The sequence below is a fragment of the Lonchura striata genome, chromosome 4 (assembly GCF_050655825.1).
Source record: "Lonchura striata isolate lonStrDom1 chromosome 4, ASM5065582v1, whole genome shotgun sequence".
In the NCBI taxonomy this organism is placed as follows: domain Eukaryota; kingdom Metazoa; phylum Chordata; class Aves; order Passeriformes; family Estrildidae; genus Lonchura; species Lonchura striata.
The window spans coordinates 10,990,620-11,004,836 of NC_140706.1; the positions used below are offsets into that span (position 1 = coordinate 10,990,620).

Below are 14,217 nucleotides of genomic sequence, written 5' to 3' on the forward strand. Positions count from 1 at the left end.
TGCAGAGGAAGACCTCAGCCGCAGGGCGAGGGAGGCCGGGCGGAGCGGCGGCGGCCGGCAGGTGGGAGCGGGCTGCGGCTGCAGCCGAGACCTGGGGAGAAGTTTCTGCGGGGCGGGGGTGCTGCAGCAGCTCTGCCCGCAGGAGCGGCGGGGCCGGGGCCGCCCCCGGCGGCCGCAGCAAGGCACGGAGGGGGATGTAGTCCGCGGGGCTGCCTACACTTCCCAAGGTGCCGCCGTGCCGAGCCGAGCCGAGCCGAGCCGAGCCGCGGCGGGACTGCGGTGCCGGCACCTGGCGGCGGGGGCGGAGCGGAGCGGCCCCGCTGCGCGGCGGGCGGGTCGGAGCCGCCCGCGGAGCGGCGGCGGCGGCGGCGCCTCCTGCGCGCCATGAGCACCGGCACAGGTAGGCGGGCGCGGGGGACGGCCGGGACCCCCGGGACCCCCGGTGTTTCGGGGCACCTCTGCCGCTGCCCAGCTCGGGTCCGTCTCGCTGCAACGCGGGGTGCGGGCAGCGGCAGCCGGATGAAAATTGCTCGCCTAAAAGCACCCGAAAATACGAGAATCTGTGTGTGCGGCGGTGGCGGGGGGAGCTGCCGCAGCCGCGGGCGCTGCCGGGCGGGAGGGGCTGCGGATCCGCCGCGGTGCGGGCGGCGGGACCCTGCGGGGGCTCCGCGGAGCCGCCCCCGCCCCGGGCGGCCCCGCAGCCCCGGCCGGAGCCCGCAGGACGGGCTGCCCCGGACCGGGGCTGCCCCTGTCCATCCCCCGGTACCCAGCGGCTCGGGCGTCTCGCCGCGGCCCCGCAGCCGAGGTGCGGCGAGGGCGGCATCAGCCGCTGGCCCGGCCCGCCCGGCATCGCGGGTGGGAGCGCACAGCTTCTCAGACGGGCATATTTGTGTTAAAAGCCGGCCTTTTCTGCTGGCCGAGATATTGTGGTGATAGAGAAGGTGGATATTAGGGATGTGCCACGGAGCCCAAGCTAGGAATCCTGCCCGGAGGAATCCAGTTGCCCAGGGCAATACAAAAGTAATTTATCCCGTGATACGTGCAGGATTTGAGAACTGACTTGGAACTGTATTTTTTAGCGATTCGACATTAATCTGCGTTGTGTGTCGGCGGAGGGTGGTTACTTCAGAGCACAGCTGATTGCAAAATATTACAGTCCTTAAGGCAAATGCAGGGTTGTGCACAGGGTGGGGGGGGGACTGTGGGAGGTGGTTGTGTATTTCGTGTGTGAGGGTAACTGTAGTGCCAAATATACGCTCTGCCACAACAACAGGGAGAGGCTGAATAGCTACAATTATGTGGTGACTCTGTATGTCAACACGCTTAATCATACCACATCCTCGCACCGAGCCAAACGGGAGCCTGCTGCAAACAGAGGCGAGCGAGCCCCGGCTGAGGACAGCGAGTGACCTGGGGTCAGGCACCTGCTGCAGATGTCAGCTGAAAGCCTGGTCTGCCATTTCCTCATGTTTGGTAATGGTGTAAGCGCTTTCATATGTGCTGATTGTCCACGTTCTCACACGGGCAGTGGGTGAAACACTGCCAGCGTGCCAGCCCTCTCTGTGGACGTGCCCAGGCCAAGGCAGGAGCGCAGGTGAGAGCAAGGCATGTGTTGCAGGGTGTTTGAGCTATGACAGAAATCCCAAGTCTGTATTCTGTCTTTAAAGAGCATCGAGATGGTTAACAGGGATGGTAGATTTCCTTTGGCACTGGTGAAATGCCGGTACGGAATCCTTTCCTTGGTTGCCTGGCTGTAATTTTGAACTGAAGAACATGAAATACTGAAAAATAGTCAAATTCTGTTGTGGTAGAACTGAGCCTGGTAGAGGAAATATTAGAGGCCAAATTTTTCTCTCTATAATATTTTATATGTCAATTAAGTGGATTCGGAAGTTATAAACCCAGTAGAAAAGTTAGTGCAGGGGAGACTTGACACAATTCTATCTCGGTAATTGCTCCATACACGGTATAAATTAAATAGAAAAAAGAACAGTGCCAAGATAAAAATAACATCCTGGGAAAAAAGAGACTGGAAAAAAAAACCCTGAGAGTTCTTAGGTCTCATTTCAAAGAATAACTGGCGGTTTTAGGTATAAGGTTAGCTTTGATCTTTCCAGATTTTGATTTTGTGTGTCTGTGTGGGCTATGTAAACAACCTGCAATCAATTCTCATGATAAATTAAATGTGAGGAGCCCATATATGCTCAGTGAAATCAATGGAAATTTTCCACTAACATTGATGAGTCAACTATTGTACAACAAATTCAGTGCCACAGTTTGTTTAAAATTGCTGTTCCCAAAAGATTTCCACCAAAATTACTATGGAAAGGCTTTAATTCAAAGTTTGCTGTTTACTCTAACAGAAATATATTTCTGGTTCTGCAAAGAAAACAAGGTTGCAGAAGTGTGTTAAAATCAGCCCCACACAAGATCCAATGGTTTGGTAGTTTAGGAGAAATCCCCAATATTTATTTTACTCTTGAGATGGAGCATACCATTTTGGATCTGCATTTGCTCAGTCTGTGTCCTCTCTTGTACCAAGGCAGCACATCATTCACTGGCTGTGTCAAGGGGGTTTTAGTCAGTGCTGTGACACTGCTTTGCCACTTGAACCATAACATTTGGCATTGGGTATAGAAATGTTTATATTTGGTAAATGTGATGTAGTTTTTAATGTATTGATATAGGTAATACAATTTAAAATGGTTCAATAGTACATGCATTGAGCCATTGTCCTGATGAATGGACTTCAGACTCAGGCTATAATTTTAAGTCTAGAAAGCATATGATCATCTGGTATAGTAAGACACAGTTCAGATGCATTATTACACATGTTGTAATTAGATTTTTTCACACATGATTTTCCTCAGCTGCCTTCTATATACTTACCATTGGTCTTGGCTGAAACTATTTCTAAGAAAGAGCTTATTCACTGTTTTTTATACCTGGGAGATTTGCATGAAATTGTTGTATTTTTAGGATACTAAAAGTACTTTTAAGAGTTTATAATATGATTTTCAGTCTAATAATTAAGTTCTTTGCCATCTTGAAATCATAGCAAGAACAGAATAGGTTAAATATTTGAGATTGTGAAAATTAGGTTCTTAATTCCCAGAAATTAGGGTAACATGATGTCTATTACTTAAGTGCAAAAAGGGAATCACAGAGCTAATTACATACTAGTTCAGTTAGATTAGATTAGATTAAATTAAATGTCATGACACAAATTCACCCAGCTATTTAGTCTTCAAACTATTATATTAAAGGGGCAATTTGATTGCATGGATCAGAGGACAGCTAATGGAGTGTCACAGCCCAAATGGAGCAGGAATGTAGTGGCTCTGGTTACAAAAGAGGTTACTCAGGTTGGTCATACAGGGTCCAGCTCAGCTTGGAGATGATTAATTCCTTTTCAAAGTTCACATGCAACTATGCTGATAAGAATCCTCCCTAGAGACAAAAGTTATGATGGTTTCAGACACTGTGCTATATTTTGTACTTAGATACAGCATTTTTCTTTCAGCCCTTCATTCTGAGCACTGGTAAAAGAGCATTGAATTACTAGACAGGAGCACCAGGAGGTCAGCTTGCTTTGGAGTTTTCCTCCTAATGTGTTCACCTTATAAGATGCAATCCTACGTGTTTCATAATAAAACAAAAGCAAAAATATTTCATTTCATTGCCATTTTAGCCAAGTTTCCCTGAAAAAAAAAAGCCCCCACAACCTATATTTCCTGATGATATTTTCTTCCTCTGAGGCTGAATTGCAAAGATGCTGTTTGATCTCACCAACTGAAAAAAACAGGAAGCTGTATCTTGGGATTTGCTAAGGTTTTGGGGGATTCTGTACAGCTCCTAAGAAAAAAGTTTCAGCTCAGTGCATGTATCTTGGATGGTGGAAACACACAGCACAGTTAGGAGAGGGTGAAGTGGGTCAGAAGAGATTCTCAGGTGATATCACATCAGATGGTAACTCCTGACTGCAGGACATCCTGTCTCTGGTGGCCTTCACATGCTGCAGCCCATCTCTGGAAAGGTGGCTAGTTCTGCTTAACAGAATCCAGATATTTGGCTTTCTGAGTGAGGTCTTGCTCACTTGCCTGTTTTCAGTGCAGCACCTGTCCAACCCTTCTGGGCTGGTAGGGGCTGGTATCTGTTCACATCTGACTGGCCCTGCAGTACGATGTACAAGTAGTATGCTTTCAGCTTTGTTCCTCAGGACTTTGTTGCTTATGTACTTAATCATCCAAGAATATCTTTGACATAAAAACATAGAGGTCTAAGAAATGTAGAGAAAATTGAGAAATACAATGTCTACTTTTATATCTCTTCTGTGCAATGGGATGGCCAACATTCAAGGAGAAGTGAAGAAATCCTAATTTTAGTTTTGCTCGATTTGACAAAGAATTCCCCTCTACACTACACAAATTAAGGCTTTAGCAGTGTAAAATCCTCTATGTGATTGCTGTTAATTGGAAGCTCACTGCTGCATTTTCCAGTCCTGTGGGGGTTGCTGGTGCCGTTAACTCGCCTTTGGACTTTGGGTTCTCCAACCAAGCACCCAGCACTCTCAATAATGAATAAATTAATATGTTTTTGTTAAAAGGGCTTGTGCTGCATGGGGCTGTTAGAAACAGAGCTCTGTAAGTGCCAGGATGAAAGGGGGCCCAGGCAGCAGAGCTGAGTCTCTGCACAAGCCCAGCATCAGATGGAGGGTAGTGCATGGGCCTTGGAGATTATTGGACAATTAGCTGGCTTGCATCCTTAAATACAACCTTAAGGCAAACATTTCTGAATTTGTATTATTCCCTGTGTCAAGATCCATTAGTTACTGTCTGAAACATTGGGATGTTTTTTTCCACAGCTTATTAGTTGATGTTCGTGCTCTGAAATCTAGATGGAGTATTGTTTTGCATGAAGTGTGGTTACTTATTTCTATTTCAGATAAGAAATGTGAGATGAATAAAAACTTTGTTCAGTGAGTATTTCGGTAGCTTTAGGAGTCATTTTTCCCCTTTCTCTTTAAAATCAAATGCTTCTAATGTCATTAGTCAAATTGATCATTAACTATATTTTGAAGAAGCTCCTGATCTTATAGGACAAGTTTCTTGATCTATAGATGAAAGAAAACAAAGTCTAAATGCAGTTGGCCATGAAAAATACACATTCCTGAATTGCAGGAGATCACTAGTGATGTTTTGAAAATACTTCAATGTTCTTAATTGCGGGTTGGTTTTTTCCTACTTAGAAACTGTTATTTTTAGGTTTAAGTAATGCTGTCATTGTAACAGATTGCAGTTGCTCCTCATGGTGGATATGAAGAACAAGTGTGTAATCTTGGTTGTGCTGCATAGTAGCTCCTCACAAATACAGCATCCAGTTCCTTGGGAGTTTTCAAGTACCTCTTCTGTCATTTCATTTCTAGCATGAGGCACTATGATACTTCAGAGGAGGATGAAATGTGGTTCTTCCTCTTTCCTTTTGCCAATTCCATTTGTGCTTCAGTGGGAAAAAAAATCCCTCACCTGTACTGGTTTATGGAGTGAAATGTCTGGGTATGGTGTACAAAAGGGGAGCACTAAGCATTCAGTAGTTGTGTTCCTTCAAGTCTGTTTCAGATAGTGGCAAAGTAAGATTGAATTTCTGTCATAATGTTTAGTAAAATTAATGGTGAAGTAAGAGTTAAAGTTTGGTGTATATCATATGAAGAACAAGCCACAGAACCTGTTCTGCTTAAGTGTCAGGCAAGAGCTTTTGTCACTTTAAAAAATAGGTCATATACTTCCTTCTCCTCCTAAGTATATGACTTAGAGATTATATGACATAGAGTATATGACTTAGGATAAAGGGAATTTCAGAAGTGATTCATAAGGCAGTTTACTAGTTGATGTCTAAATATATACTGAGATCTCTGCTGAGCAACTCTGAGTGGGACTGAATGAATGGGCAGCCTTGTATGCAGGGATTCATTTGGAGAGTTCTTGATCAGAGACCACTTTGTTTTTTTCTTTACTTATTTTTACCTCTGTCAAGAGAGTTTACTGAGGTATGTTTATAAATCCTAGATTGCTATAAATTTTGCAGTTTAAAATAATATGAATGCCCTAGAAGTCATGAAAAATACTTCTACGGTTTCCTATTTGTTTTTGTCGCAGTAACCTTCATTTGCTTTGCTCTTTTTATAAGTTCATCCCCTCTCTTTCCCTGTTGGTGTTCTCAGTATTGCAAACTTGGCTGGGACCTGCAAGTTAAACAGGCTTTTCTGTTCTTTACCTTGTAAGAGCCCACTGGGGATATCTGACTGACTTCAGCTGGGAAGTTTGGCTTTATGGAGTCTTGTAGGGATTTCTGTGGTGTTTCCTTTGGCTTTGCAATACCAGCAGCACGAAGGCAATCACTTAGTTACAGTTTTAGATATAACACAGATACAGAGGATTTAATCTTTACGATCACATACACAATTGTGTGCTGATACCAGAGGAAGCCATAGAAATGGCTGTGCTGCCACTATTACCCTTGATGAGGGGAAGGTGGGCATGGAAAAGGGTTTGCAGCCCAAGGCCTTAGCTGGGACACAGGGCAGCCGGGAGCAGCTGGGGCTGCGTGTGTCTGTGCCGTGGGTGTCTGGCACGGGCTCTGGCACCTCACCCCCGTCACTTGCACATACCACATATGCTCTCTGTTCTGCTGCCTGTTAACCTGGCTGCCAGGCAGCCTTGCCAGCCCGGGGCTTTGCCTGTGCTCTGAGCAGCTTTGCTCGGCAGCTCCAGCCCTGTCAGACTAAACTCTACCCTGTGCTCTGCCGCTGGCTTCAGGCAGTGACAGAAACATTCCTGGGTGCAGGTGATGGGTAAACACTGGTGATAAGGGAGGAGAGTTGTTTGGCACTGGTTTTTCCATGACTAATAGTGTAACTGGGCTGTGATGTTCCCACCCACTTGGTCAACAGAGGGGACCCACCAGGACTGGTGCTGTGAGCACGACGGGGAAGCTGCTGTGCACTTCTCTGGAGAGAGTGGCAGGGAGAGGGGGTGGAGAGCTCTGCTCTTGATCCACCTGCAGAGGAGAAGACAAGACAGAGGGGAGTTGAATTGTGGTTTTCAACCCCCACCGATGGAGGCGGGGGAATGAAGTGGAGAAGAAGCCAAGCTCCTCTCACAAAGGCATAGAAAAAGGGCAAGAAGCAACAGTCAGAAGGGGTAGCAGGAGAAGTTCATGCTGGTTGTAAGGAAAAGTGAAATCCCAGGGGGAGTGTTTGAACCCAGGAGGGAGCCAAGGAGCGTAGCAGAGGGGCATTGAAATCTCCAGCCTCTGAGATTTTCAAAATTTAATAGGCCAGGTTGCTCCAGCACTTGCCAAACTTAAGATTGATCTGCAATCAGCTGGATCTCTGGGCATATGGTCCAAAGTTTTTGGTGGGTATTTGAAACTGTCCTTAACCATGACTGCAGAGCATCTGTTGTGTTGCTGCAGAGATCCACAGGCAAATTAATCTTGAATGTTTTGTGTGGCCATTTACCAACCAATCTTTCTGGACATGTTTTGATGGCTCATTCCTGCCTTGGAAAATTGGAGAAAAATTAGTGGTAGCTGCATGTATGAACATTGGGAAGCTTTCCTGAGCCAGATCCCATGGAGAAATAAGGTTTGTGTCACAAATCTGTTGAACAATTGCCTAAAGATGCAGACCTGTCCTGGGGTTATGTATGTGCAGCTGCAGAGCCCCTCAACTGGGACATGGAGTTCTGTGTGAAAATCTGGCTTCTCCATTGCTGAGACTTTGAGAAGTTTTAAGTATCATCACCCATCACTGTGAACTGCAGTGTTTTATCTCTCTGAAACCAGGGCATTTGTTTATGTGCCTTTATACAGAATTAGGTGCAATGATTTCAACATCTTTGTTCTAATAGCCACAGGTTTTCACGGTACCAAACTAAGATAAGCATCTCAAAAGATTGCCTTAATGTGTTGTCAGTGAGAGCATAACCAAAGCTTTGCTTAGCAGTTTTTCTAGCATTTTCTGTCTGTATGAGCCATGAGACCTTTCGTAATGTGAAACAAGATTGTGTTTCAATTGGCTGACATTTATTGTCATTATTTCAGATCATTAGACAGTACCAGCTTGGATTGAGTGCTTGTAGGCCAGTAGCTTGTTTCCTGCTGTGCCCATTGTCTTGACCTGGGAACTAACGATGACAGTGGCTGTGTCCATCTTGGTTTTGCTTGTTTTTCAAGATGGTACTAAGGGATCATTACCTCAGATGATGAATTTTAGCTTCTTTTTTGTTATTGTGGCCTAAATTTCATTAAATGCATAAAGCCAGCTTAACAAAGTTATATTTATATCTTAATAGAGCTACCCACTGACACTGCTGCAGATTTGCTTGTCTATATTATTAATAGGATTTGACCTAAGATTAAAACCTAGGTTGTGCTGGGAGCCCTTAACTTCCATTACTGCTAAACTTTAGGGTTAAGGCATTTTTCTGGTCTGAAATCATATGATACATTTTCAGAAAAACTGCTGAAGCGATGAGCACGTTTTGCATTTCTTTCCATAGATCTATAATTTTAACTTGTGATACGCCTGAGTTTTTCCCCAAGGTCAAAGCTGACTTTTGATGGGAACAGCTCAGGCTGTGAAGTTTATGAGATTGATGTTAGGGGAGTGCTGCCAGCTCTGAGGAAATGCTCAGCTGAGCTTTCTGTGTCTTGTCTCTGAAGCACATAAGGTCTACATAGATCTAGAAGCATGCCATACTCGTGCCTTTTTTAGACAGCAGCAAACAGTACGAGCTGCAAATTTAAGTTGGCAGAAGAAGCCTGGCTGTTAAGCTGAAGCTGTCAGAAACTGTCACAATGTTGGTTGGATGCTTGATTTACCTGTCCTGCTAAGAATCAGAAAAAGGAAACTTCTCAGGCCCTTTCTAAATACAAGGGTAAATAGTATTTTTGGAAATATATAGAAATCCTGTATATTGGAGGCAGTCCTAGTTTTCATCCTAGTAATTTTGCTATCATACATGTGTTCTGTATGGTCAGTAATTATATATTTATTACAGTGATGATGCTTTCAGTATAGCTGTTTGCACTGTGGGCTTCAAAAAGCACAAATATTTCAGTTCACTCCATCTCTAATTCTAGGTACTTGCATAAACTATTTCTGAGACACTGCCTAAGTAATGGGTCAAATTCAGTTGCTAAACAATCTCTCAAATTCAGTTGCTAAACAATCCTCTTTTCTTTGTAAGTGGTTATTTTCACTCATATATCCTGAGTTGCTTGCAAAAGCAGAAGTGTGTTCTTTCAGGGCAATAAAAGCTATTGAACATATAATTTATCCTGATAGTCCATTTCTGTGCTAGCTACACTGCCTTCTTAGAAAATGCTGTACTGGTTTACATTTTTATAATAAAAAAAAAAATTCTTTTTTCACTAGGTGAACCTGTGAATCTATTTTACGGAATTTCACATCCATTGTTGCTTAGAGAGACGTTAGCAGTGGGTAAACAACAAACCTTGACATTTTAAAGGAAGATTCCTACCCATAGCTTCCCTTGTGGATCTGGAAGTCAGATCATGTCTCTTGTGCTGGAAGGCAAAGGACTGAAATATAGATAGCCCCTGTGAATTTTCTAGGGAAATCATTGTAACTGTGCTGTGGAAAAAAAATATATTACATGGACATTATTTCCACTGCACTGATATTAGGATACCATGAAGAATTAATGTTTACTAAAGAACCAGCTTGGTCACAGGCTACCTGGCATTTCAGCTTGGCAGCTCTGGGTAGCACTGGAGCAGTGGGGAGGGAGCACTTTGACTGGGCAGTAGGAGCTGCACACCCACAAAGCCATTGGACAAAATGGCTTAAACAAATCACAAAGAAATAAATAAACTATCCTACATGTTCTACTCCCTCCTGTCTCTAGGCTGCATCCAACATGGCTCTTGAATCTCACTGTCAGTGTTAAAATCTCTTTTCATCAATTTATTTCAACTTTTTATTGCATACTTCTTTGTAAGCAACCTGAAATGGTATGGCTTAAAGAAAGCAATAATGCAATGAATGACTGGAAAACTTTTTAATACAAATAATGTAATTATTATGATAATTGCTGTTATATGAATATTTGCTGTATTTTTTCTGACTGTAATTTATATAGTTTGTAAACTGTTGGGAAGAGATGCTGTCTCTGGATTTGAGTCATAGGTAAACAGCTGTACTATTTTGAATCCCAAACTAAAAGACAACATGTTTAGCAAAATTTTGCCATATTTTGCAAGAACCCCTTCCTTTTTTAGTAGAATGTATGACATTTATGTTCTCTGATGTCAGAGTTTCTTTTTGGTAGAATTTCATTATGGTATGTTTGTCTTCATATTTTTATAAATATGTTTAGCTTTCTAATAGTATTTCTTGTCAATTTACTGCAAAACTCTCACAGGGGAAGGGGATTTGCTTGTGCATGCAGAACTGAGAAGAGATTTGTGATTTGTGTTGGGTAAGATTAGTCAAGAGAAGAGTCTGGAATGCCAAAGTCTGAATTAAATGTTCCTTCTGACTTTACATGTGTAAGACTTAATACATTTTGGGTTATTTTTGGCTTTGGCACTGGCATGAGTGGCTGACATTTTCCTATAGATGTTAGAAAAGAAAATGAAAGGTTAATTTGTTTATCATCTTCCCCTAAGTTTTGAAAATAATATCTGGTCTTTATCTTGTCCAGCAGCTCAACAAGAGAGGGAAGAGTTGGGCTTGAGAAAACCAATTGCAACAAATCCAGTTTCCTGCTGCTAACTCCATGCCCCTGGCAGCCTAAATATTCCTGCCCTTGATTTTTGTTTCTCTCTGGATCGTATCCATGAGGAGATTTCATTTCAAAAGGAAACCAAGACTGCAGTTGATGTCACCCATCAGATAAAGCTTCACATGTAAAATACTTAAAAAAAAAATTCTTAGAGCCTAACCCTGGAATTTATTTTTTTTAAATTTTATTTTTTATTTTTACATGGTAGGAAAAGGCAGCATGTGCTGGCACCCAAGCCGTGAGCGTGCAGCCCCACCAAAGAATCTGTGCAGCCCACAGTGACGCCTGTCCCAGCGGATCCTGCCAGCAGCTGTCACTGTCACTTGCCAGTTCTTCAAAGCTCTTTAAAGGTGGCATAACGTGGCAAAGAGATAATGTGCAGCTTTTTCCTCTAGAGGCAGGCTTAAGTTAATATTCCCCCAAAGGCCATTGTTATGGATAAGCACAGCTTTATGGATAAAATGGAAAAGCTCCAGGTTTCTCTGTGCTCACCCATCTCCCTTTCCCAGCTGGGTAGAGAAGCTGGGGTTTCAGGCAACTTTCCAATTTTTCAATTTCTGCTGCTTTCATCAGTTACAATCACATGGATTCAGTAGGTAATTCAGAAAATATTTGTGATCTGTTCCAGATCACACTGATAGCACGTGTCAGCTTTTGTATCCCCCAGTGGCCTGAAAGCTGGGTTGTTGGGCTGAAGCTTATTCCAGCTCTGAGGGCTGGTACTGAGTCAAGCTTCTTTACTGAGTATGGTTGTCTAGATAAAGGGAACCTGCTCCAAGCCACACATGGCACTCCTCTTCAAAAGACATTGATACAACTGAGTCCCTCTTAAAAAAATCTGACCAAAGTGCACTGCGTTGATTGTGTCCTGTTGCTTTATGTTTGGAAGCATCAGATTCCTGTGTTCATTTCTTTGTCAGCAATCATCACAGAAGTGTCACTGCTGGTATAACTGAATTGTTGGGGGAAAATCATATGCATGATGAGAACTTTTCCAAGGAGAGGTGGAGAAGACAGGGGTTGGGGGTACCTGCTGGGGAGCAGCACAGGGTGATTATGAAGAACTTGCTGAACAAACTTCTTCCAGCTTTTTTGTTGTTAGAAGCCTTTTGACACCTCTGGCCTGTGTTCCAGAGGTGTCTGACAGTGGGTTATGCCTGCACTCGGTGTGCAATGGGCATTGCAGTCTCCAAGTCAGATGAGGCTGCTGTACAGAAAAATGCAGACGAGCATTTCTTTGCAGGAATTCCTCAGTGTCATGCAGCATTATCCTTTAACTGGGCTTGCAAGCACAGAAGCATGTTTCGGAAGCTGTATTTTTAAAAGTGCACTCCACAATTTTGATTTTACATTACAGTTTTAAGAACTTCATGAGGGTTTTTGCAGAGCTGTTGACATGACCCCACTGCTGAAGCAGCAGCCAGCCCTGCAGTACCTGTAGGAAAGGCTTGTCATAGTGCAATGCCTAACCCAAATCAAAAAGGTAAGGCACTGGCAAACTAAATGTCTTATTTGTGCCCAAAGCCTCAAGAAACCAGAAGTGCTAATGCAAGGGGTGCTGATTTATCAAAGGGCTGCAGCTACATGCAAGAGGATTATTTTTATTAATACATGCTTAGAGTTTGTCAGGCTAATAAGGCTTTGCAACATCTCTTTTGAATGCACAGAAAAGTTCAGTAGACTTCAAATTTCTCCTTCAGTTTGAAATGTGCAGCGTTCATTTTTACAGCTTGGAGTTCCTCATTTGTACTGCTCATCATAGTGTTTTAAAAATTATTCTAAAATTGATTCCTTAAAAGTTTTTGAGTTGAATAATCTTCAGGTTCAAGACTAGCTGTACTGTCATGTATAATCCCATTGAATCATAAGGAGCTATGTATTCATATAAGAAGTAAAACTTCATTCTGTAGTTATTAAAATCTGCCCTTACCTTAGAATTAAAATTTTGAAGAATATTTATTGAAAATTTATGATTCAAATAAGAATATTTAGATTTCACATTTTAATACTATTACTCAGAGACCCTTTGCAAATATAGCTTTGGTCAGCTTTCTTATGCAGACCCAGAAATTAAGCTATTATGCCTTAAAGTTAAACCCCCAGAGCCCCTTCATTTATGAAATATTGTGTTGCAGATTGTTAATGGAATGTATTATACTGGAAGCTTTATCTGCATCTGTCTTATATAATTTAGTGCAAATAAATTGTAGATAAAATATGCCAGGACATTAAATGTTTATTTGTGATAATAGTTCTGTTTATTCAGCTTGAGGAAACTGAAGGTGAAGTTAAGAGTAAGTACACTTAAAAGGAAGCAAGAAAACAGGTTTAATTATGATTTAAAGTCAAGCAAATAAGTCTGAAATGAAATGATTAAAGATTGCTGTAGTGGTACATTAACATACTAAACTATTTAGAGTGTGACACATTTTCCACATCAGAATTAAACAAATAGCAGCTTAATACGTTAAGTCATTTCAGCGACATCTGCTCTGTCAGTTGCCTACGGGCTGGAAAATGAAGTATTATGGCTAAAGATCCACAGATGGATCCAGCAGCTCAGGATTTGCTCGGAGTGCTGGAGGGTTGGGGCCAATTCTGGGTCCCTTGGTACCAGCCGTGTTGGTGAGATGCCTTTGGCCCCTGCCCTGGTTTGGTACAAGGTGCTCAGCTGGGCATTGTTGCCACTGTCCTATCCTATTTCCCCCACCACAGCCATAAAATCAGTGAGTGGGGACAAAGAGGCCATTTCTGCTGTTTTCAAGAGGAATATCACTTGCTGTGGGGGTATTTTTTTTTTTTTCCTGAATGTTTTTTCCTTTCCTTGGGGCTACACTGGTGAGTGAAACTCCCCTGTCAGCTCTTCCCAACACCCTGGGAAAGGTCACTTGAGACCGAAACTCATGTGGTTGGTATTCTTTCTCCACAGATGTTATAGTGTATCTTTAGGACTTAAAATGAATAAGTACATATATTTTGTAAAAAATACTATAGTGTCATAAATTTAGAGTGTATACAAGCAAAAACCAAAACCTGAGATCTATAAATTAGGCCATGTACACGCACAAGAACATTAAGGGGAAAATCACAAGCAGTAGCATCCATGATCATAAGATGGAGCAGAAATTGGAGCCTCTTTTCTACCATTTGCATTTAGTTTATGTTGCTCATACTGGAAGGGGTTGAGAAGACTTTCAAGAATGTTAAAAACTTGTAACCTTTTTCTGCAGCTATGACAACTAGAACCAAATTAATCTAATAAAAAAACTAAAGAACAGATTGCTGCATAGTCACATATCTCTGAGGGGTGGTACTTAATTTAAAACAACAAGTATTTCAAGGCTGTGATAGAACTTTGAGGGCTTAACAATACTTCTTATATTGCAGTCAAAACTCCCAGAGCTCC

At 42.6% G+C, this 14,217-nt stretch overlaps 1 protein-coding gene across 15 annotated transcripts in view; it reads left to right on the forward strand.

Moving 5' to 3' along the window:
• Positions 1-241: 241 nt before the first annotated feature.
• Positions 242-14,217, forward strand: part of ABLIM2 (actin binding LIM protein family member 2) — a 127,238-nt gene continuing 113,262 nt past the window's right edge. For all 15 annotated transcript variants that reach the window (XM_021550652.3, XM_085578511.1, XM_021550655.3 and 12 more), the window contains exon 1: positions 242-400. In XM_021550652.3, the coding sequence (XP_021406327.2) occupies positions 385-400 (16 nt within the window). In that variant the 5' untranslated portion in view covers positions 242-384. The remainder of the gene's footprint in view (positions 401-14,217) is intronic.